We start from the raw sequence: 22,734 nt of genomic DNA on the forward strand, positions 1-22,734 counted from the left end.
CCATCTCTCTCTCTCTCTCTCTCTCTCTCTGTCCCTCCTGTCCCTCCCCACAAGCCCTGACCCCAGGCTCTGTTCACCCCCACAAGTACCTTCTGTGTCAGACTGGCAGCCGCCCACACCTCGGAGCTGGGGCTTCCCAGGGAGAGCTTGGGGTTCACAACCAGATCGCTGCCTCCTAAACAAGGAAGGGGTGCCTTTGGGGGCCTGGGAACTCTCTCCCCTCCCCAGTCTGTCCTTGCACACTCCCAGAGGGATTTCAGAAAGTATAATCACGCTTAGTAACTGTCCTGCCTGGAGCAGGTTCGCGGGTAGACTGTGGCTTGGGGAGGTCAGAGCCCAGAGACCAGGAGGAGAGGAACCACCACCTTGCCCCTCCCCCGGGACGCTCCTGTCTCCTCATTAGCTGTTCCCTTGAATGACTGACTTCCCTCCGGAGGGAAATTCCTGAAACCCAGCAGTTGACAAACCCACACACCCTCGGAAGGCTGGGCACCAGATAAAAGCCCTCGCGGGAGCCAGCCTCCTGGACGGCCACTGCGGGCCCAGGGACCGCCCGCCCGGCTGCTGCCTCCTCCCAGCGGCGGCCGACCTCAGTCCTGGGCTCGGAGTCCGCACCGGGAGACACAGGTCCTGGGAGTTTTCTGGTTCGCTCTCAGCCCTCCCGGATGATCTATTTCTGTCTTTCCTTTGGGAAAAATGCGCTTTGCCAATGACTAATTGCAGGCCCACCGAGATGCTATCGGCAGGGCAGGACCCCCGCCCGGGGTGGAAATGAGATAGAGCTGTCTGCAGCCCGACGTGCCAGCAGCACCTGCGCCGGCCCCAGGGATGCGGCCGCCACAGTGACTGCCGGCCGAGGTCGCCGCCAGGGCCGAGCCACGTGCGCAAGGAGCCGGCGGCTGCCTCCCCGACGCGGGCGTGTGCGGAGCCGCTGGATGGAGCTTGGGACCCGGGCCCCTCATGTCTGCCCTGCTGACTCTGTGTGTCGTGCTCCTGCCCCTGGCGACCCCGGGCCGCGGCGCCCGGCAATGGGAGCCCTGCACTGGTGAGTGGGGGAGGGGGTGCGGGTGGGGGTGGGGCGGGCCGGGGGTCTGGAGGGGAGCGGGCAGGCTGAGCTCAGGTCACCGTGCGGAGCTGGCTGTGGGAACTGCAGCACTGGGACAGGAGGAGGCAGAGATTAAAGAAAGCAGCAAGCCCTGCGCTCACAATAGCAATGCCAGCAGTGTGGGGACTCCTTTCAAAGACCTTGCCGCCCCCACCCGAGGCCCTTCACAGGTACCTACCTGCTGGGCCTCCCGAGAAGGCCTTACACCTGCTGGAGGAATGAGGCCTGGAAGCTGGCAGGTCCATCACCTGCCCTGGACAGAGAACCCAAGGCTGCACTCTCAGCTCTGTGCAGTCTTGGTGGCCGCAGTCCCTTGAGATGCAGAATGAGTGATGACAGCCCCTAGCACGCCGACCCCCACCCCAACCCCAAGCAGAGAGCGGAGTTGGAGGGGAGATTCCGCCCCCTCCTCCTTAGAAAGGGCGCCTTGACCTGTCAGTGACCATGACCTCATCATGACTTTCTGGAGTTTCTACCGAGAGACTTTATAGATCAAAACCTAACACTGAACGTCAGAGTAACAGGGAGAACGAGACCTGGGAGCCAGAGGCCGGGCTTCAGGAAGGGGAGTGAGTGATGGTGGCTGCGGGAGAGCTATGGAGGGTGGTGGTTTGGCCGGCTGTTGTCGAGGGCAGGATGGCACTGGGATGGCTTGTGTGAGGCTCTGGGTTTACCTTCAAGTATCTGGTCCTGGGCTCCTGGAACCCTCTCTGGTCCCTGCACGTTGTGGCGCTTTGCTCTAATGGAGCTTGGCTCCCAGTGATGGGACCATGGCCCATCATGTCCCCCTACCCCCACAGTATCCCAGTGTTTGGAATGCTGACCCACATGGGGGGGTCCATAAAGGTCCTCAGCCCCCCCATTCCTCCAGGGAACAGCCAGATTGTGCAGGTGAAGAGGAGCAGCCCTGGAGTGGGGGTGTCGGGAAGGACTGAAGCCCTGGCCTCCGAGCCCCCAGACCCCTGCACCTGCCACAGTCGAAAACTCAGGACGTGTGATCTGCAAACCACACACAGGTCAAGCCCACCTGCAACCCTCAATCCCTGGCTTAGAGCATGGAGGACAGACCTGCATGCAGGTCTAGGGTGCCGGGGTGAAGCACCCGAGCCCGTTGTCCTGAGCACTTGGTGTCTCCCTGGTGGGTGAGTCACAGACATGTGTCTTCATGTTCCCTTCAGCGCTGGGAACAGAATCAACCTGCATAGTAATAATAAAGGTTATTTATAAAGCCCGCCCCCTCTCCCCTGAAGGCATGTTGCAGATAGTTAAAAGATGACCCAGTTATAAATACCTCGAACCAGGGAGGAAAGATAAAAGTCAAGTAAATAATATTGAGCTAAATTTGGAACGCTCCCAGGACAGTTGATAATGGCCAGTCAGGACTCAAATCTTCACTTTGATCGAGTTTGGTTTTGAAAAGCACAGGAGTTTACACTGCAGGGTTTGTGTGGGGTTTGGGTTTCACTTTCCCTTGGCCTTTGTTCCTGGGTCTGTGCCTGGGAAGTGCTGGGGCCTTGACTGCATGCAACCCTGTGACCCTGGGTTTTGAAGTCCTCTGCCCCTTCACCCCATCCGAGCCTGTGACCCAGAAAGAGCAGCCTCTTACAGGAGGTGGGGTGGCCAGATTTGCCAATGGGGAAATTGAGGTCACATCTCTGCCCAGAGTCTGGTGGGCAGACCTTCTGATAAGGGCAGGGGCCTGGGGCTGGTCCTGCTGCACAGGGGCATCTGAGGACAAGTGAAGTGTCATAGAGCCTCAGCCAAGATGGAGAGAAGACCTTGGCAGGTGGTCAGCATGACCAAGGCTGCGGAGGGCAGGGAGTAGGGGCAGGCTGGGAGACCGGCTGCAGCTGCTGGAGAGGCCTCAGGCTGGGAGGATGAGGCGGGTCTGCCGGGGCTCTGGGCACACATGGGGTGTGTGGGGTGAGCTCCCCTGGGATGAATGGGTCAGGCAGGATTCGGGGCTTCCCTGACCCCAGAGTCAGCCTGGGTTTTTTGATGCTTAGACCCCTCCCCTGGTTCCCCCAGTGGGGCCAGCTGCCCTTGGACAGAGGGTGAACCATGACTGTAAGACTCTACTAGCTCCCACACCGAGTCCACAATTCTGGGGGATATAATGCGTGTAGTGCCAGCAAAGTGGCTGGGTGTGTCCTGCGGGGACAGCTTGGTGGCCTGAATTCTAGACCAGTGCTTTCGGTCAAGGCAGCTGTGGCCAAAGAGCCTGCTGTCCACCCCTAACTCAGCCCATCTTCACCCGGTGTCATCTCCACGCGGACCGGAAAGGTGGAGGGGTTCAGTGGGAGCCATAATGGGGACAGCTGGACCCCAAGGCTGGGTCACTGGTGGGTGTAGGGGGCAGGGCAGAGAGAAGGGGGTGGAGTCGGAGTTGTCCAGGGGCTGGACTTGCTGTGGGATGTCGGAACAGCATCCCCTGTAATCCCAGGAGTAGTCAGAGGCGGCTCCTCGCTTAGGACTCAGGGCTGTGCTGAGGTGTGGGTACCTGATGGATCTGGCACCTGCAGTACCCCCTCCCTCCTTCACTTGCTCGACACCCCTGCCAGGGAGGTGTTGTGCCCCAGGCTGCGAGCTGGCACACCAGCACACCGCAGCCCTGCCCGGCACATGGACACAGCTGTCAGCGGACGTGGGGGACCCCAAGGCAGGCTGTGGGTGGGATCAGACCTGGGATCTGGGGTGGGGCACATACCTGGGGCTAAAGGCAGTGCCCAGGAGAGGTGGGGCACAGGTTTGCATTATAGAAGCTAGCTAGGGTGTGGAACCTGCAGGCCAGCAGGCAGGCAGGCAGCTCAGTGAAGGGCATCTGGGGGTAGCAGGAAGCCCTCTCTGCCCCGCCTCTGGCAGCTCCCAGGAACTCTCCCACCCTGTCTTTTGGGCTCCTTTAATGAAAACGCTGCAGGAAGTGAGCTGGGGAATCCACGCGCCTGGTGAGGCCCGCAGGCGGGTTCCTGGGAGTCAGTGTGGGTACAACACCCCCTGCTGGGCTCACGTGGCAAGGCCGTCTGAGCAGTTGGCAGTCTGGGAGCTGCGGCTTGCTTCAGGTCAGGGAACCTCTGTCCACGTGGGTTTGGCCCCCACCCTACCCCACCCCACCCCACCCTCTGGTACTGTGACCACCAGGCTGCTTGGGAATAGCCCCAGCCCCAGGCCAGCGCCTGGTTCAAGAGCAGCCTTCTGAGCCCCACAGCCCAGGTGACCCCAGGAGCCCGCACGTGGGACCACTCTGCATGTGCCACAGGGAGGGGAGGCTGCCTAGCACAGTTGTGAGAGGACCCAGGCTGAGAGGTCCACCTCACCTGCTTGACAGTTTTGCAGGGCTGGGAGGTGGCTTGCAGGTGGGGACAGACTGTCAGCCTGACACCCATTTCCTTTTAAAACATTCTCAACCATTAAGCTAGGACATTGCACAGAAATTAGGAAACAAAGTTTATTCATTTTTGCAATGGAACCTCATACACAAAGAGTCTCACCTGATGGCTAAGTGGGTAAAGAATCTGCTTGCAATGCAGGAGACACAGGAGACACAGGTTGGGTCCCCTGGAGGAGGGCATGGCAACCCATTCCAGTATTCTTGCCTGAAAAATCCCATAGACAAGAGCCTGGTGGGCTACAGTCCATGAGGTCACAAAGAGTAGGACACGGCTGAGCCACTAAGTAACAACATAGCAACAACATACACCATACGCTGCTTCTACGGTTTTGACTTTTAAGAGTAAATAATGGATTTCCAGGAGGCCTTTTTCCAGGACAAAATCTAAGAAGTCACCATTCCGAGTTTTGGGGTCTGGGCTTTGTTTCCAGCTGGAACCCTGCCCTCCCCACCTGCCTCATTTCCCCCTCCCCCCTGCCCTGTGCTCCTGGGTTGATCCTGAGCTCCAGGCTTAGAGGGGACCTCTGTGTGGGTGTTGGTTTGGGTGGGAGGGTGCCCACTTCTCTCCGTGTCCTGAGAGTCTGGGGAGTGCAGGGGCCCTCTGTGTCCCAGCCCTGCATTTCCACGTGAAGTGGGCAGGGGCGGAACGTGGCTCAGCCGGAGCACTCTGGGTGGGGGCTGGGGGCTCCAGAGCACCTCACCCTCCTCTCACCTCTCAGCCATGCCCACGTGCTCCTACCCCCAGCTCTGCTCACAAAGCCTGAAAGCCGGTCCTTCCAGCAGCGGGTCTTGGTCCTGGGAGCGCCTGGGGCACAGGGTAGGGGACCCCTGTGTTAGCTGCTCACTTTTCATCCCGCCCCCAGGTCGGGGCACTGCGCTTAAGGGAATTTGTGGGGGTCTCCGGCAAATCCAATCTAATGAGCATCTCTGGCAAAGTCAGGGATACTTACTCGCTGCTGGGAGGAGGGCGAGGGAAAGGAGAATGCCCCCGCCACTCCCTCGACAGTGACACCGCGATGGGTTTGCAGCCCAGTGAGCCCCTCCACACCGGCCTCGGGTAATGGAAGGGGGAGGGGAGGCGACCCCAAAGGCCAGAGCTGCCCACCTTTGGGCCCTGCGGGGCGGGGTGGGGGCCACTGTGCCGGCCTCGGCGTCGCCTCTGCAGGCCTGCCTGGACCGCGGGGCGTGAGTCAACCAAGGGCGTCATCCTGTGTCGAGGGGAAGGCGGGGTGCACACCTGTATGTGAGTGTGCGTAAGTGTGTGAATACGTGTGGGTATTAGTGTGTGAGTGTGTGCGCACCTCCGCGCTGCTGGGAAGAACCCAGAGCACAGCCGCCTGGAGGTGAAGTTTGGTTGTGGTTTTGGCTCCACACAGTTCCCGGGTTTCTGCAGTGGCCTGGCAGTGCACGGAACCAAGGGAGACGCGATACCCTTCCAGGCCACCACCCAGCACAGGTGGGCTGGACGGTGGGGCCTGGCTGGGGCTCACTGTTAGCGGTATCCAGACTCAGGTGCAGGCTCCTGGGGACCCGACTCTGGGAACCCCTGGGCTGGGCAATGACCCTCCCTGGGACAACGCGCTCCTCGTGTCGTGTGTCTGGGGTGTCGCACACTGAACTTGGGGTGCCCCAGGGAAAGGTCAGTGGTGACTGGCTGCTGCCGCTGTACACAGGTGCTCTGTCCCTTAGGCAGGTGGCTCCATCCAGAGTTGGGGGTTGGAATTCAGCTGCCGTGAACGTGGGTGAAACTGGCTGCACCTTCTCCTTCATAATTAACCCAGAAGCAACAGCTCCCAGTGACGGATGTGCCCGGTGTTGGCAACACCTGGGACTGTCTCCAGCTGAGGCGCCAATTGAGGTGCCAGCATCCCTGTGCTCCGTCCAAATATGCATGAAGTTTCTGCCCCCTATCCAAATGAGGCTTGCCGCTCCCTCTTCTTCATGTCTTAGTGAGAAAGCCCACATCTTAGTTTTGTTGTTGTTTAGTACCTAAGTCGTGTCCAACTCTTTTGTGACCCCATGGACCGTAGCCTCGCCAGGCTCTTTGAGCTTGGGATTTCCCAGGCAAGAATACTGGAGCAGGTTGTCATTTCCTTCTTCAGAGGATCTTCCCAATCCAGGGATGGAACCCACGTCTCCTGCATTGGGAGGTGGAGTCTTTACCACTGAGCCACCAGGGAAATCCCACATCTTACTAGTCAGTAGAAAAAAAAAATTTTTTTTGATAATTGGTAGTGATCATGGTCTCTTCTTGCAATCTGGAAGATTACATTAATGTTAGTCACTCAATCGTGTCTGACTCTGTGTGATCCCATGGACTGTAGCCCGCCAGGCTCCTCTGTCCATGGAATTCTCCAGGCAAGAATACTGGAGTGGGTTGCCATTCCCTTTTCCAGGGGATCTTCCCAACCCAGGGATTGAACACTGGTCTCCTGCATTGCTGGCAGATTCTTTACCATCTAGGCAACCTGGGAAGCCCGGAAGATTACATTAAGTGCATTTAAATATGTGTTTTTGAGAAGGGGCCTGTGGGTTTCAGTAGCTGGCCAGAGGAGTTGAGGCATACAGGAAGCTGGAGCCCCCAGTTCCCTGGTCCCTGGGTGGTTGGTGAAGCTGGCCAGAGGGAAGCTGGTGAAGGCATAGGGAGGCCCAGGTTGGGAGAGCTCCAGGAGATTTTCTATCGCCACAACAGCTGGGGAAGTTGATGTCTCACACCTTCTCCATAAGAGGGTCCCAAGAGACATGGGCAGGGTCCTGTGGGGCAGGGGGTAGGGGAGGCAGGATCAGGACCCTGCAGCCGCAGAGTGTAGGTAGAGGGCATAGGGTGAGTCTGTCTGCACCCATTTCCACTACCCAATTCTAGTTGCAAGAGGGCCCTACTCCCACTGACAGGTTCCCAGAAGATCCATTTTGGGGGGGACAGTGGCACTGGAAAAGCCATCCCAGCTCTGGGAGTCTGGACCAGGGTCTCCAGGGGAGCCCATCAGAGGTCAGGTGGTCTCTCTGACCCCCCCCTCCTTTGGGATTTCATGGCCTCCTGAGGGGAGCAGTGTCATGTCACTAGGAGGGTCATGTCAAGAGCTAGGAGGTGGCACTGGGGAAGGGGTGAGGTAGGGGAAGGCAGGTTAGCAGCGAGGGTCAGCTCTGGCAAACATAAGGGGCACTCCAGAGCGCCCCCAGGGGTAGACCTCAGGCAGCAAGCCTGGGCCTCAGGACCTAGTGTGGGCCCTGGAAGTCACTGGCCCTCTGGCTTCCTCCCTTGAGCCCTGCCACACCCAGCCTGAACCAGGGGCTGGGGAGGGGGCGGGTCAGTGGTCTGCGGCACAGACAAGGCAGGCTGGGGCATTTGAAGACTGAATAAAACGCCAAGTTTGAGGGCAGATGAGCTGGGGGTCAGCAGGAATGCCCCACTTCAGCTGTGTCCCAGGAGGCCCCACCCCTGTGAGTCTCAGGCTGACCAGGGAGAGCCAGATGGGGCCAAGGGGGCCCTCCTGCCAAGGGGCCCACTGGCCAGTGGTTGCCACCACAGTCTCGGTCACATAGCACAGGCCTCCAGAGCTGCCTGGAGAGTCAGACGCAGGAGTCGAGGGCCGGGGGGACCACCGCAGTGGGCCTTAGAGCTCAACCCCCTTGGAAATGCTCCAAAGACACGGCTGCTGAGGATGGGGTTACTTATGTCAGCCGGGAGGCTGGAGACAGTGACACATACGGCTATCTGGGAGAGAGGACAAGCGGAGGCGAGGATGGCGAGTTTATTCACTCAGCTCAGGACCCTTGTGGGAGGACGGTACACAGCACAGGAGGGGCAGAGACAAGGAAGAGAAAGGCCCCCAAAGGCTGGGGGGAACAGCAGTGTCCATGGCTGTCGGGAGAAGCCTGTGGACCCTCAGTAACATGGGGCTGTCTTGGGTTCATCTGGGCCTGGCCCAGAGGCTGCAGGTGGGCTAAGCCCTGCTTATTAGGGTTTCAGGTCAGTGCATGTTCATGTAGGTCTGGGTCAGATCCTGAAGGGGGCCAGAGGCTGGCAACAGAGGGGGACGGAGTGGCCCATAGCACCTGGGTGGCCCTGAGAGGACATGCCAGCTCAGCAGCAGGGCTCCAGGGCTGAGGTGGGGATGCAGCAGGCTGGGCGGGAGCACACGGGCTGGCAGAGCAGGGACACGGAGGAGGCTGGGCGGCGGCAGCTGGGCTGGCAGGAGGAGGTGGGCACGCAGCAGGCGGGGCGGCACACGGGGCGGCAGAGCAGGGACACGGAGGAGGAGGGTCTGCAGCAGGGGGATGGGGCTGAGCAGGGGGAGGCCTCACAGCACACGGGCCTGCAGCAGACGGGCTCACAGCAGACGGGCTCACAGCAGGCCTGCGGGCAGGGGGAGGAGGTGCAGCAGGAGGACTGGCAGCTAGACTGCTGGCAGTCCAAGGCTGGGCAGGAGCTGCTGCAGGCTGGCTGGCAGCAGGGGCTGGACTCGCAGCTCACTGGGGCGCAGAGGAGGGTCAGGCGGGGGGCCGGGGCGCAGCAGCTGGGGGCACAGCAGGGGGGCTCGCAGCAGGCGGGGCGGCACACGGGGCGGCAGAGGAGGGACACGGAGGAGGAGGGTCTGCAGCAGGACGAGGGGGCTGAGTAGGGGGAGGCCTCACAGCAGATGGGCCTGCAGCAGACAGGCCTGCAGCAGACGGGCTCACAGCAGACCGGCCTGCAGCAGACGGGCTCACAGCAGTCTTGCTGACAGGGGGAGGAGGTGCAGCAGGAGGGCTGGCAGCAGGGGCTGGACTCGCAGCTCACTGGGGCACAGAGGAGGGTCAGGCGGGGGGCCGGGGCGCAGCAGCTGGGGGCACAGCAGGGGGGCTCGCAGTAGCTCTCTGGACAGTCATAGCTCAGGTCGCTGGAGCAGACGGACAAGGCGGAGGTGGCCATGGTGAAGGCGGTGGGGCTGGAGGAGGGTGAGAATGTGAGTGTGTGTGAGTGAGTGTGTGAGTGTGTATGTGAGGTGCTCAGGCTGCCGGTTTTATACCCCTCTTCTGTGTGTGTGTGTTGTCCCAACAGAGGGTCACAACGCGCTCCTTTCCTGGTTGGTGTTTGGATCTGGCTCCAGGGAACCCTCATTAGGGCTGCGTTGTTTTCCCAGGAGATGGAGGCCCAGCTCATAAATGTCCTGCCTGTGTGTCGGGCCATGCTGCTCCTGACCACGTGCTGAGTGGGTGTGGGAGTACAAGGCCAGGGTGGACCCAGCGTGGGCAGTGGGGGCTCTTGGCTGCTGGGCACTCATTCTGGGCGCCAGGGGATTAGGGAATGGAACTTGCATTCTGGGCCCTGAAAGAGGCTCTTTACTGGGGCTTGTGGCCCCTTTTCTTTTGTTTGTCACAAGCCCCTGCAGATGGAGGGAGAGGGGTTACCTGGGTGGGTTCCGGCTGGTTGTGTCCAGCTGCCCTGTTTTGGGCAAGGCTTGCAGGAAGGGCGTGGCCGAGACCAACAGACTTTGCGTCTCCAGGGGTGGGCTCATGTTTATGGGCAGTGGTCCCCATGCTCAGCGTGTCTCGTTTCCACCTGCTAGGATCTAGGCATCCCTGAGGCTCGGGCCACAGCAGGTGGCCCAGCAGAGGCTCAGCCAGGTGGGGCTGGGAGTGGCTGCCCCCTCCTCACAAAGCTGGGCACCTGCTCAGGCTCCCAAGGATGGATCACCCCTCCTTCCGCTGGACAGATTGCTGGGGCTCCTTCTGCCTCTCCTCCTGCCTCCTTGCAGACGTCCCCTCAGACTCTGCCCCACCCCGCCCCCGCTGCATCTTTCCTGGGAGCTGAGCCTGAACCTCTGTCTGTGGGTTCCTGGGACACCCTGGTGGGATACTCGGTGGTCGAGGGAAGAGTCACCAAAAGCTGTTTGAGCCTGACCCTGCCAGGTTCAGCGGTCAGGGCGGCTCTGCGAGTGAAGGGTTGGGGAGAGGAGAGACAGGTGGCACAGGTGGCAGGGGTTAGCGAGGTCCGCATGCAGCTGGGATGTGACAGCTACCATGAAGGGGTGGGAGCTGGGGGTAGGGAGGCCCGGCCGAGGAGTCTGGGGCTGGTCAGAAAGGCAGGCTGACCCTCGATGGTGTGTACGGGGAGTGGTTGGCTGGACAGGAAGGTTTATTTCATTATTAATTGTTTTTATATCATCTCAATGACATCTTAAGCCACAACACTTAGAAATTATGAATCTGTTTATCATGTACGTTTGCACCGGTTTCCTGTGGCTGCTGTGACAAAATGGTCAACACTGGATCATGTGAAATATCCAGACAACAGAACTGTATTCTCTCACAGTTTTGAGGCCGGAAGTCTGAGAAGAGTTATAATGAGCTGAGATCAGGGCATCCTATGGCCAGAGGGGAGGGCCCTTCCTGCCTCCTCCAGCTTCTGTGCCTCCCGGCATCCTGGGCTTGTGGCCACTTCCCTTCAGCCTCAGCCTGTCTTCGCGTCCCCTCCTCCTGGTCAAGAGCCTTAATCAGCAAGTTGCAGTCAGTCTGCAAAGTTCTTTTTCCTCCCAAGGTCATGTGCACAGGTGTGGGCTGATCCAGAAAAAGCTTCCGGGCTGCGGTTGCTGGGAGGCTCTGGGTCAGAAAGGGAGCTCTAGGGGTCTGCTCTCCTCTCTTCCCGCCTCCATTCACCTTCTCTCCATCTTCCCGCACACGCTTCAGGAGCACCCAGGGCGCAGGTGAAGGCTCAGCCCTGCCCAGGCAGCTGAGCGTCAGCTCTCCTCTGCTGCCTGAAACTCTGCTGCCCGCGCTCTGGCCTTTAAAATAATTATTTACTTACTTATTTTTGCTTTTTGGCTGCCCCCTGCAGCATATAAGATCTTAGTTCCCCAACCAGGGATTGAACCCAAGCCTCCTGCTTTGGAAGCATGAGGCCTTAGTCACTGTGAAACCAATTGGTGTCATTTCAGGGGGCCTCTGAAGTGCTCCGGCATCATAGTCCTTTATGTGTCAGGGCAGAGAAGCATTCAGTGAGAGCAAAGTGGTAGATAAGAAGTGGTTTATTAGAATAGGCTTCCCTGGTGGCTCAGATGGTAAAGAATCCACCTGCTATGCAGGAGACCTGGGTTTCATCCCTGGGTCAGGAAGATCCTCTGGAGAAGCGAACGGCAACCCAGTATTCTTAATCCCATGGACAGAGCAGCCTGGTGGCTACAGTCCGTGGGGTCACAAAGAGTTAGACACGACTGAGCGACTAACACTCTCACTTTCACTTACTAGAATAGGACACTGTGAGGCTTACAAGTGGATAGGTGAGAAATGCCATGCCCTGATAACTTAGCAGACACAGTTTTCTAATCAACGGAAAAGTGGGGAGGAGAGGAGAACTTCTCTGTCTTTCTTAGGAGACGCCATGTTTCCATCATTAGTTCCTCCCTGGGTGGGGCAGGGGAATTTACCTGTCCCTCCCTAGATGGTCAGGCCAGGACTGTCATAACAATTCAGAAAATTTTCAGGTCTCAGTACAATGAGTGTCTTTCAGTTTGAAAAGTCACCTTCCCATAAGTGATTATTTTCTGTGTGCACAGAGCTGTTTGGGGATCATTGACTTGGTGACACCATTGGGCAGGTTGCAGGCCCTATTTTCTACTATTGTTTTATTGTTTTGGGGATATTGTGCAAAGAGTGTGTCTTAAAGGCCAAAGAACAAGCTTTGGGGGTTACTAACTGATGGTGCTCATGGTTTTGATCCCTGGGTTTGGAAGATCTCCTGAAGGAGGAAATGGCAACCCACTCCAATATTCTTGCCTAGAGAAATCCCATGGACAGAGAAAACTGGTGGGCTATGGTCTATAGGGTCACAAAGAATTGGACACAACTGAAGTGACTCAGCATGTGGAACAACTGATTGAGCTCATTGGGCAGGATGTGGGTCTCATGTCACCATTGGTTTGTTGGTTTGGGACATGTCTTGTACTTCTGTTGCATAGTTTTGTTGCTAAGCAAGCCTATTTGGTTTTATGGTTAAGTATCACTTCATGGGAAATAGATGGGGAGAAAGTGGAAACAGTGTCAGACTTTATTTTTTTGGGCTCCAAAATCACTGAAGATGGTGATTGCAGCCATGAAATTAAAAGACACTTACTCCTTGGAAGGAAAGTTATGACCAACCTAGACAGCATATTAAAAAGCAGAGACATTACTTTGCCAACAAAGGTCCGTCTAGTCAAGGCTATGGTTTTTCCAGTGGTCACGTATGGAAGTGAGAGTTGGACTGTGAAGAAAGCTGAGTGCCGAAGAATTGATGCTTTTGAACTGTGGTGTTGGAGAAGACTCTTGAGAGTCCCTTGGACTACAAAGAGATCCAACCAGTCCATCCTAAAGGAGATCAGTCCTGGGTGTTCATTGGAAGGACTGATGCTGAAGCTGAAACTCCAGTACTTTGGCCACCTCATGCGAAGAGTTGACTTATTGGAAAAGACCCTGATGCTTGGAGGGATTAGGGGCAGGAAGAGGAGGGGGCGACAGAGGATGAGATGGTTGGATGGCATCACCGACTCGATGGACATGAGTTTGAGTAGACTCCGGGAGTTGGTGATGGAGAGGGAGGCCTGGCGTGCGGCGATTCATGGGGTCGCAAAGAGTCAGACACGACTGAGCAACTGAACTGAACTGAACTGAAACCTACTTTCTCGAGTAATCATTAACTTACAGGGGTCTCTCATATTTTTTACTTACAATCCCCTAGTGGGATTTACTATTTAATCACCTATTTTGTCCCTTCATTCTATCCCTATCAACTAGACTGCCAGGGAAGTCTGTTTTATAAATTAAAGCAATTTTTATTGATTCTTAACAATTCAAAAAAGTTTTGAAAGTTTGATTTATTTTTAGCATTTGGGGTTTTGAGCTGATATCTTGAGGGACCCTGGAAGGCAGAGTTTCCCCCAAACCTGTAAACTTTTCTTCTTTCTCCAAAATTGACATGTTTTACTGGACAATGACAGTTTCTTCCCAGAATAAATTCTGTAGAAGAATGTGCATCACTGGGAGTCCTCCAAGCACAGCCTCTTATGCTGAGGACGGGCTGTTGGCAGCCACAGGGGCCCTGAAGCTGGGACCCTGGCCCTGTCCTCTGTTCAGAGCCGTTTAGCAAACACACGGCAGCGTCAGCCTGAGCAGGGGAAATGGTGCCTGTGAGAGGCAGGGACAGACCCCAAACACAGAGAGCCTCAGGCTCAGGCCCAGGACAGTGGGATGGGGGTGGGGGCGGAGTCCAGCTGGCCCAGCAGGGGACCCACACCCTGGGGATGGAGTGTGAGTGGAGGCTAGTTGGGGAAAGTGCTAATTCAGCTTTGGGTGGTCCACGCAGGACTTCCACAGGTCCTGTGGTGGGCTCATGTCTGGAGGTGCCATGAGTGGCTTGGAGCCCAGGAGAGGCCCTGAGATGCATCAGAAGGTCCAGATGCAGGAGTGAGGAGGTGGACAGAGGTCAGGGTGAAGGCCCTGGAAGACTGAAGGGTGAGGAGGAGCAGAGGGACCTGTCCCCAAGTCGAGGGCTAAATTCTGCAGGGTTAGGTCCACAGGACAAGGTCGAGGGGACACTGACCTTTGCCAAGGGGCCTTTGGTGACCAGGCCAGGAATAGGGTCAGCAACACGGGGGTGGGAGTGTAGAGGGGAGGGTGTCAAGGTGGAGAAGGGACTGGAGAACTGTGTGGAAGCTCTGGGGGTGTGGTGAGCTGGGAGGTATGGGGGCTGACTCTCACTCATTGTTTATGTTAGAAAAGACCTCAGGGCATGTGGCTGGAGCAAGGACTATGGACAGAGGGGTTGTAGGTGCTGATGAAGGAAGGTGGGGCAGGAAAGCTCAAGGGACTGAGAGGGGCCGCTTGCCCAGGCTCCGAGTCCTCCCACTGCAGGCAGAGGCCTTGTCCTCTCCACCTAGTGGTCTGAATCCTGTGTCCTGCCAGCACCCCACTGCAGGGGGCCAGGAGATGCCCAGGGCAGTGAAGTTCCTGTGCCTGCGACTGGCCGCTGCTGAGGACCTGCTGGCCCAGCTGGCTCCTAGGACAGGACCTGGGTGCTAGGCCTGCCTGGGGCGCGGCCCCCAGGAGGCCTGTGTGGCTGGGGACAGAAGGGCAGCGAGGACCCGGGCAGTGCACGTGCCCTGGCCTCTGTGGAGACTGGCTGGCAATGCTACCAGAAATGACTGGAAGAAGTAAAACACCATTAAATGCAGTCAGGTTTATTATGTTTTCAAGCAGCTTCCGAGGTGAGACCACTGGGGCCTGGATTGTGAAACCTGGTCCCCAGGCCTGAGCACTGGGTCCCAGAAGGAGTGGGCAGTGGGTACGGGCACGGTCATCTGGGGTTTGAGCGGACCCCACTCCTGGGCAGAGAGAACGAAGGGGTGTCCATGTAGCTCAGAGCTCCTGGAGAAACCCTGAAGGCGGCATGAGGCTGGTGGTGGGGGGTTGCCCTATGGTGCCTGGCTGGCCCTGGGGGGATGTGCCTGGTCAGCAGCAGGGCTCCGGGGCCGAGGTGGGGACACAGCAGGCAGGGCGGCACACGGGGCGGCAGAGGAGGGACACGGAGGAGGAGGGTCTGCAGCAGGATGAGGGGGCTGAGCAGGGGGAGGCCTCACAGCACACGGGCCTGAGGCAGACAGGAGTGCAGCAGACGGGCCTGCAGCAGACGGGCTCGCAGCAGACGGGCCTGCAGCAGACGGGCTCGCAGCAGACGGGCCTGCAGCAGACGGGCTCGCAGCAGGCCTGCGGGCAGGGGGAGGAGGTGCAGCAGGAGGACTGGCAGCTGGACTGCTTGCAGCCCAAGGCCGGGCAGGAGCTGCTGCAGGCTGGCTGGCAGCAGGGGCTGGACTCGCAGCTCACTGGGGCGCAGAGGAGGGTCAGGCGGGGGGCCGGGGCGCAGCAGCTGGGGGCACAGCAGCGGGGCTCGCAGTAGCTCTCTGGACAGTTGTAGCTCAGGTCACTGGAGCAGACGGACAGGGCGGAGGCGGCCATGATGGAGGCGGTGGGGCTGGAAGAGGTGTGAGTGTGTGAGGGAGTGGATGGGTGAGGCTGTGTGATGTTCTTAGATGGTGGAGCTTATATACAGCTCTGGGGTGTGTGTTGTTGCATCACGGGGGCCCAGCAGCATCTGCTTCCTTGTTGTCGGAGCAGGTCCAGAGGACGCTCGTCATAATCCCATGACAGGTCACTCAACTCAGTAAACTCCTGAGGAGCTGGAGCCCGGGAGATCCATGCAACAGAGGTCCAGCCCCAGGGGTGGTGTCCAGTATGCTGGAGTCCATCCTGTGGGTGGACTCTAGATGGCCAGCAGCTTCTCACAGCCCCACCACCAAGCATCTTTCTGGGGCTTCTCGCTATTATCCCCTTACTTCTCAACACTCAGTTGAATCACTAGCATGCTTTGTTCTTTTTAAATACTCTCTTCATTGGCATGTTATTTTCTCCTCAATTCATACACCAACAAAGGGTGTGTTGAGTGTCATGTTAGCTGTGGATTTCTCACATACCCCTTTTATGATGTTGAAGAATTTCTCTTCTATTCCTAATTTCCTGAGTATTTTTTAAAATTATGAAATTGTGTTGGCTTTTGTCAAAATCCTTTTCTGCATCAATTGAGATCATGTCTTCTAAAGATTATTTATTTTATTTATTTTTAAATTTTTGGTTGCAGTGGCTCTTTGTTTCTGTGGGAAGACTTTCTCTTATTGTGGAGCACAGGCTCTAGGAGCATGGACCTCATTGTTAGTTGTGGCTCGTGGGCTCTAGAGCGTGGGCTCTAAATCATGGGCTCTAGAGCAAGGGCTCAGTAGCTGTGGCACATGGAATCTTCCTGAACCAGGGATTGAACCTGTGACCCCTGCATTGGCAGGTAGGTTCTTATTCACTGTACAACCAGGGTAGTCTGAGAACTTGTATCTTTTTTTCCTTCATTCTGTTAATGTGGTATATTACATTGCTTAGTTTTTAAAAAAAATGTTGAGGCAACCTTGCATTCCTGGTATAAATGGCACTTGGTCATGGTATATAATCATTTTGGTATGCTATTGGAGTCAGTTTCCTAGTGTTTTGTTGAGCATTTTTGGATCTATGTTCATGAAATATATTGGTGGGTAATTTTCCTTACTTCTGGGAAATGCTGGCATCACAGAATGAGTTAGGAAGTGTTCTCTCGTCTGGCTTTTGGAAAAGCCTGAGAAGGTTTGGCGTTAGTTTATTATACGCTGGTAGAATTCACCAATGAAGCCATCTGGTCCTGGGCCTTTTTTCCCTGTGAGATTATTGATTAATGATCCAATATTTTGTTATAGGTCTGTTGAGATTTTCTGTTTCTTTTTTAGTCAGTTTTGTTAATTTGCATATTTATGGAAAATTTTCTATTTCATCTAGGTTATAATTTGTTGGCATACAAAATTTCCCTTGGTATTCTTTTATAATGCTTTTTATTTCTCTGCAGTTCATGGTAATATCCCTACTTTCAATTCTGAGTTTAGTTATTGTACCTTTTCTCTTTTTTCTTTGCTAGTCTATCTGTATATCTTTCCAAGGAGTCAAACTTGATTTTGTTAATTCTCTGCTGTTTTTCTGTCTGTTATGCCATTTATTTTCACTCTAATTTCAGTATTTCCTTCCTTCTATCTTTAGATTTCGTTTTCTCTTTTCTAGCTCCTCAAGGTATAAAGTTAGTTTATTGATTTGTGATCATTCTTTTTAAAATATTTATTTAATATTTGGCTGCATTGGGTCTTAGTTGTGGCATGTGGGGTCTTCTTTGAAGCCTACAGGTTTCTTTCTAGTTGAGGTGTGCAGGCTCAGTAGTTGTGGCTCACTTAGTTTCCTGACCATGAATCAAACCCACATACGCTGTATTGGAAGGCAGATTTTCAACCACTGGACCATTTAGAGGCTCAGCTTCCCCTCTGCACAGCCTTCACTGCATCCCATAGGTTTGATACATTGTGTTTTCATTTTAATTCATTATTAGTATTTTCTAATTTCCCAACTTTTGTCTTTGACCCCCATTAAAAAAATTATCTGTTGTTTAATTTCCACATATTGTGAGTTTTCTAGTTTCTTTCTTGAAAATAATAAGTTGATTATAGAGGAAGACAGCTGTAAGTCATGGCTAGTTCTTTGCAGCCAAAGATGGAGAGGCTCTAGACAGTTATTGATGTCTAATTTCATTCCATTGTGATTGGAAAAGACCCTTTGTATGATTTCAGTTTCGTTTTTTTTTTTTTTTTAATTCAGTGAGGCTTGTTTTGTGTCCTAACATATGGCTTGTCCTGGAGAGCATTTAATGTGTTGTTGATGGGTGGTGTGTTCTGTGTGCTTGTTTTGGCTAGTTGATTTGCAGTGTTGTTCAAGTCCTCTGTTTCCTTATTGATCTGCCTAGATGTTTTGTCCATTATTGAACATGGGGTATCCAAGGCTTCAACTATTATCACAGAACTGTCTGGTTCTCACTTCAATTCTGCCAACGTTTGCTTCATATATTTTTGGGTCTCTGTTGTGTGGTGCATATATATATTTAAGGATATAAGGATATCATCTTGATGAATTAAATCTTTTATTAATACATAGTGTCCTTCTCTTGTGCATTTTTATGGTTGGTATAATATGGATGAATAGGTCCTTGGTAAGTATTATGTGTCAGTTTTTCAATTCTTAGTGTGTTGATGGGGACTTAAGAATTCTTGAAAATAATAAGTTTATTATAGAGGAAGACAGCCATAAGTCATGACTAGTTCTTTGCAGCCAAAGATGGAGAGGCTCTATACAGTCAGCAAAAACAAGACTAGGAGCTGACTGTGTCTCAGACCATGAACTCCTTATTCCCAAATTCAGACTTAAATTGAAGAAAGTAGGGAAAACCACTAGACCATTCAGGTATGACCTAAATCAAATCCCTAATGATTATACAGTGGAAGTGAGAAGTAGATTTAAGGGACTAGATTTGATAGACAGAGTGCCTCATGAACTATGGATGGAGGTTCATGACATCGTACAGGAGATAGGGAGTAAGACCATCCCCAAGAAAAAGAAATGCAAAAAAGCAAAATGGCTGTCTGAGGAGTCCTTACAAAAAGCTGTGAAAAGAAGAGAAGCAAATAGTAAAGGAAAAAAGGAAAGATATACCTATTTGAATGCGAGTTCCAGAGAATAGCAAGGAGAGATAAGAAAGCCTTCCTCAGTGATCAGTGAAAAGAAATAGAGGAAAACAATAGAATGGGAAAGACTAGAGATCTCTTCAAGAAAATTAGAGATACCATGGGAACATTTCATGCAACGATGGGCTCAATAAAGGACAAAAATGGTATGGACCTAACAGAAGCAGAAGATATTAAGAAGAGGTGGCAAGAGTGCACAGAAGAACTGTACAAAAAAGATCTTCATGACCCAGATAATCATGATGGTGTCATCACTCACCTAGAGCCAGACATCCTGGAATGTGAAGTCAAGTGGGCCTTGGGCAGCATCACTATGAACAAAGCTAGTGGAGATGATGGAATTCCAGCTGAGCTATTTCAAATCCTAAAAGATGATGCTGTGAAAGTGCTACACTCAATATGCCAGCAAATTTGGAAAACTCAGCAGTGGCCACAGGACTGGGTAAGGTCAGTTTTCATTCCAATCCCTAAGAAAGGCAATGCCAAAGAATGCTCAAACTACCGCACAATTGCACTCATCTCACACGCTAGTAAAGTAATGCTCAAAATTCTCCAAGCCAGGCTTCAACAATATGTGAATCATGAACTTCCAGATGTTCAAGCTGGATTTAGAAAAGGCAGAGGAACCAGAGATCAAATTGCCAACATCCACTGGATCATCAAAAAAACTCAGAGTTCCAGAAAAACATCTATTTCTGCTTTATTGACTATGCCAAAGCCTTTGACTGTGTGGATCACAACAAACTGTGGAAAATTCTGAAAGAGATGGGAATACCAGACCACCTGACCTGCCTGTTGAGAAACCTGTATGCAGGTCAGGAAGCAACAGTTAGAACTGGACATGGAACAATAGACTGGTTCCAAATAGGAAAAGGAGTACATCAAGGCTGTATATTGTCACCATGCTTATTTAACTTATATGCAGAATACATCATGAGAAACGCTGGGCTGGAGGAAGTACAAGCTGGAATCAAGATTGCTGGGAGAAATATCAATAACCTCAGATATGCAGATGACACCACCCTTATGGCAGACAGTGAAGAAGAACTAAAGGGCCTCTAGACGAAAGTGAAAGAGAAGACTGAAAAAATTGGCTTAAAGCTCAACATTCAGAAAACAAAGATCATGGCATCTGGTCCCATCACTTCATGGCAAACAGATGGAGAAACAATGGAAACAGTGGCTGACTTTATTTTTTGGGGCTCCAAAATCACTGCAGATGGTGACTGCAGCCATGAAATTAAAAGACACCTACTCCTTGGAAGAAAAGTTATGACCATCCTAGATAGCATATTAAAAAGCAGAGACATTACTTTGCCAACAAAGGTCTGTCTAGTCAAGGCTATGGTTTTTCCAGTAGTCATGTATGGATGTGAGATTTGGACCATAAAGAAAGCTGAGCACCAAAGAATTGATGCTTTTGAACTGTGGTGTTGGAGAAGACTCTTGAGAGTCCCTTGGACTGCAAGGAGATCCAACCAGTCCATCCTAAAGGAAATCAGTCCTGAATGTTCATCGGAAGAACTGATGTTGAAGCTGAAGCTCCAATATTTTGGTCACCTGATGCGAAGAGCTGACTCATTTGAAAAGACCCTGATGTTGGGAAAGATTGAAGGCAGGAGGAGAAGGGGACAACAAAGGATGAGATGGTTGGATGGCATCACCGACTCAATGGACATGAGTTTGAGGAAACTCCGGGAGTTGGTGATGGACAGGGAGGCCTAGTGTGCTGCAGTCCATGGGGCCGCAAAGAGTTGGACACAACTGAGCGACTGAACTGAACTGAATTGAGTTCATCATACTGTGTTAACAATTTAAGACATTGGAGTCATACAGGTGAAGGTCATTTTTTGCTGTCAGTTCTCCACCTTGATACCCAATGATGATGTTCATGCCAACTCCATGATTCCTTAAAGCTTGTAGAGAGAGACAGGGGGACTCAAATTGGCAAGGTTTTAACACCAAGTCCTGGGGAGACACTTCAGAGGAGAGGACATGTGTCAGAGAGAGAAAGAGAGAGGAGGGGAAGAAGAATACAAAGAGGGGGATGAGGGATGGGCTACGGGGGGAGGGGAAGGAAGGAAGACAAAGTAACAGGTCTCTGGATTCCCCATCCCACTTCTAACTACAGAAGCTATTTTAAAAATCTGGACCATTTTGGTAAGTTTTCTAATTTTTTTCCTTTTCAAAGCTTCTTATCCTTGTTTTCTGGTTGTAGCATCTTCTCGAATGTCTTTGAGTTACATTTAGGGATTTTTTAAAATGTCTCTCCTCCTTCTTATATTTTCTGCCTCCTGGTCTGGTCTTCTTTTTCATGCCACAACTTTTCCTCGTTTGCTGAGGTGAGGGTGGGGTGGTCCTTAGTGGTCCAGGCTCCTTTCCACTGTGTGTGTCACACTGTGCTGTATTAGAGGACTCTCGTCTACCTGGGGAAGTGACACCTGGGATCGGGGTGGGGGTCTGTCAGGCGGTGGACTTCATTTTGGAGTAGGAGATGGGAACCCAGATGCAGGAACAAGAGAGCTCTGTGCTGAGGTTGCCAGCAGCTGCCTGGTAGCCTCACCCCCACTCCTCCCATGAGGTGTCAATATTGCTGCTGGAGATACACACATCCTGGGTGGATGTGCGACCGCTGGGCATTCTCCCTGGGTCCACGTGGCCACGTCCCACCCTCCTTCCCCCAGTCCTGCCTGCAGGGGGCAGAGTGCCATGGGGCTCCCGGCCAGGCTGGTCCCCACCTCTGCTGCCCCACCTTGTGGTCAGCACGCTCTCCTCTGCCTCCGTCTCAGGTGTCGAGTCCCTCACTTGTCTGTAAGCTGATTCCCTGGGGCCCCACCGTGGGTCTTGGGATGGTGGGTGGGCTGAGCCCCCACCTTGAACTGGAAGACTGGCTTTGTCACAGCCACCCGCACTCTGGACATCCGGCTGACCTGGACTCCACTGTTACTCCACCTGGGGGTCGGGACCTGGTTTCCTCGGGCCGCACCCCAGTTCACTTGGCTGTGGCATGGAAGCTCTCGGTTTAATTCCCCATCCAGAGCAGGAACCCCATATGTGGCTCCTGTTCTTTTCACGAATATTTTAATTCTTTCATTTTAACTATATTTTCAATTCTTTATTTTCATTGTGTGAAGAATTTCAAACATACGGGAAGTTGAAAGGCTTAAACAGAGAGTGTCCACACGTCCACTGTGAGAGTCCACCACGGACCCTGTGCTTTGCTTCCTCAGGTACCTGCCCAGGAAACCCTCGTCCATGTGTCTTACTTTCTGAAGGATTTCTAGGTTAGCAACAGCAGTACACACCACTCGAACGTGCTAGGAGGTGGAGCATTAAGTAGTGTTCAGTGGTCTTGACCCAGAACCTCCCTCCCGCTCCACCCAGTCAACTTAACCCCAGCCTTCAGAAGCAGCCACTCTTCGTGTATTTTCAAGTCACACATTAGTTCAGCTCATCTCAGGGCTTCACCTGAACGGAGTCACACCGCAGGTGCCCTTGTGCCGGGCTCCCTCCACCAGGGTGGTATTTTTGAGATTCATCCCTGCTGTTGTACTGATTTTCTTCTGTTACCGAGTCAGGCTTCATGACCAGCTCCCCTGCTGACCTGGTGGCTCAGATGGTAAAGAATCTGCCTGTGATGCAGGAGACTCAGGTTCAGTCTGGGTCAGGAAGATTCCCTGGAAGAGGGCATGGAAGCTCACTCCAGTATTCTTGCCTGGAGAATCCCATGGACAGAGGAGGCTGGTGGGCTGCAGTCCGTAGGGTTGCAAAGCGTCGGCCACGACTGAGCAACTAACACTTTCCCTGCTGACGGACACACGGCTGGTGCCCGCTTCCGCCTGCTGCCTTCCAGCCTTTCAGTGCTGGAAGCCAGGACAGTAGCCAGGTGGCTTCTGTTCAGGGTGGCTCTGACTTGTAGGAAACTCTTTTCTTGAGCTTACTTCTGCTCCTCTGCCACCCTGGCTTTTGGTCCAGCCTTCAATGAAGCTTGCAGTGAACCTTATTCCTGGAAAGCCCTCTGGGAAATTGCAGGCAGCTGCAAGTTAGGCTCTGCCTACCGCCGCCCCATTACTCTTTCCTTAAAGAGCCCAGGATCA

The 22,734-nt window shown here is 53.7% G+C and overlaps 2 protein-coding genes across 2 annotated transcripts in view; one reads left to right on the forward strand and one right to left on the reverse strand.

Moving 5' to 3' along the window:
* The first annotated feature begins 514 nt into the window (after positions 1 to 514).
* The window catches only part of TSPEAR (thrombospondin type laminin G domain and EAR repeats), a 184,354-nt gene continuing 162,134 nt past the window's right edge, over positions 515 to 22,734 (forward strand). The window contains exon 1 of the mRNA XM_061167454.1: positions 515 to 1,045. Coding sequence (XP_061023437.1) covers positions 961 to 1,045 — 85 coding nt within the window. The 5' untranslated portion in view covers positions 515 to 960. The remainder of the gene's footprint in view (positions 1,046 to 22,734) is intronic.
* Positions 8,578 to 15,461, reverse strand: LOC133073824 (keratin-associated protein 10-8-like). Its single transcript, XM_061167823.1, has 3 exons — positions 14,971 to 15,461; positions 9,074 to 9,421; positions 8,578 to 8,809 (listed from the first exon to the last, which is right to left on the reverse strand). Exons 1-3 carry the CDS (start codon positions 15,459 to 15,461, stop codon positions 8,578 to 8,580), a joined length of 1,071 nt encoding a protein of 356 aa, XP_061023806.1.

This window comes from Dama dama, chromosome 19, assembly GCF_033118175.1.
Source record: "Dama dama isolate Ldn47 chromosome 19, ASM3311817v1, whole genome shotgun sequence".
Lineage (NCBI taxonomy): Eukaryota > Metazoa > Chordata > Mammalia > Artiodactyla > Cervidae > Dama > Dama dama.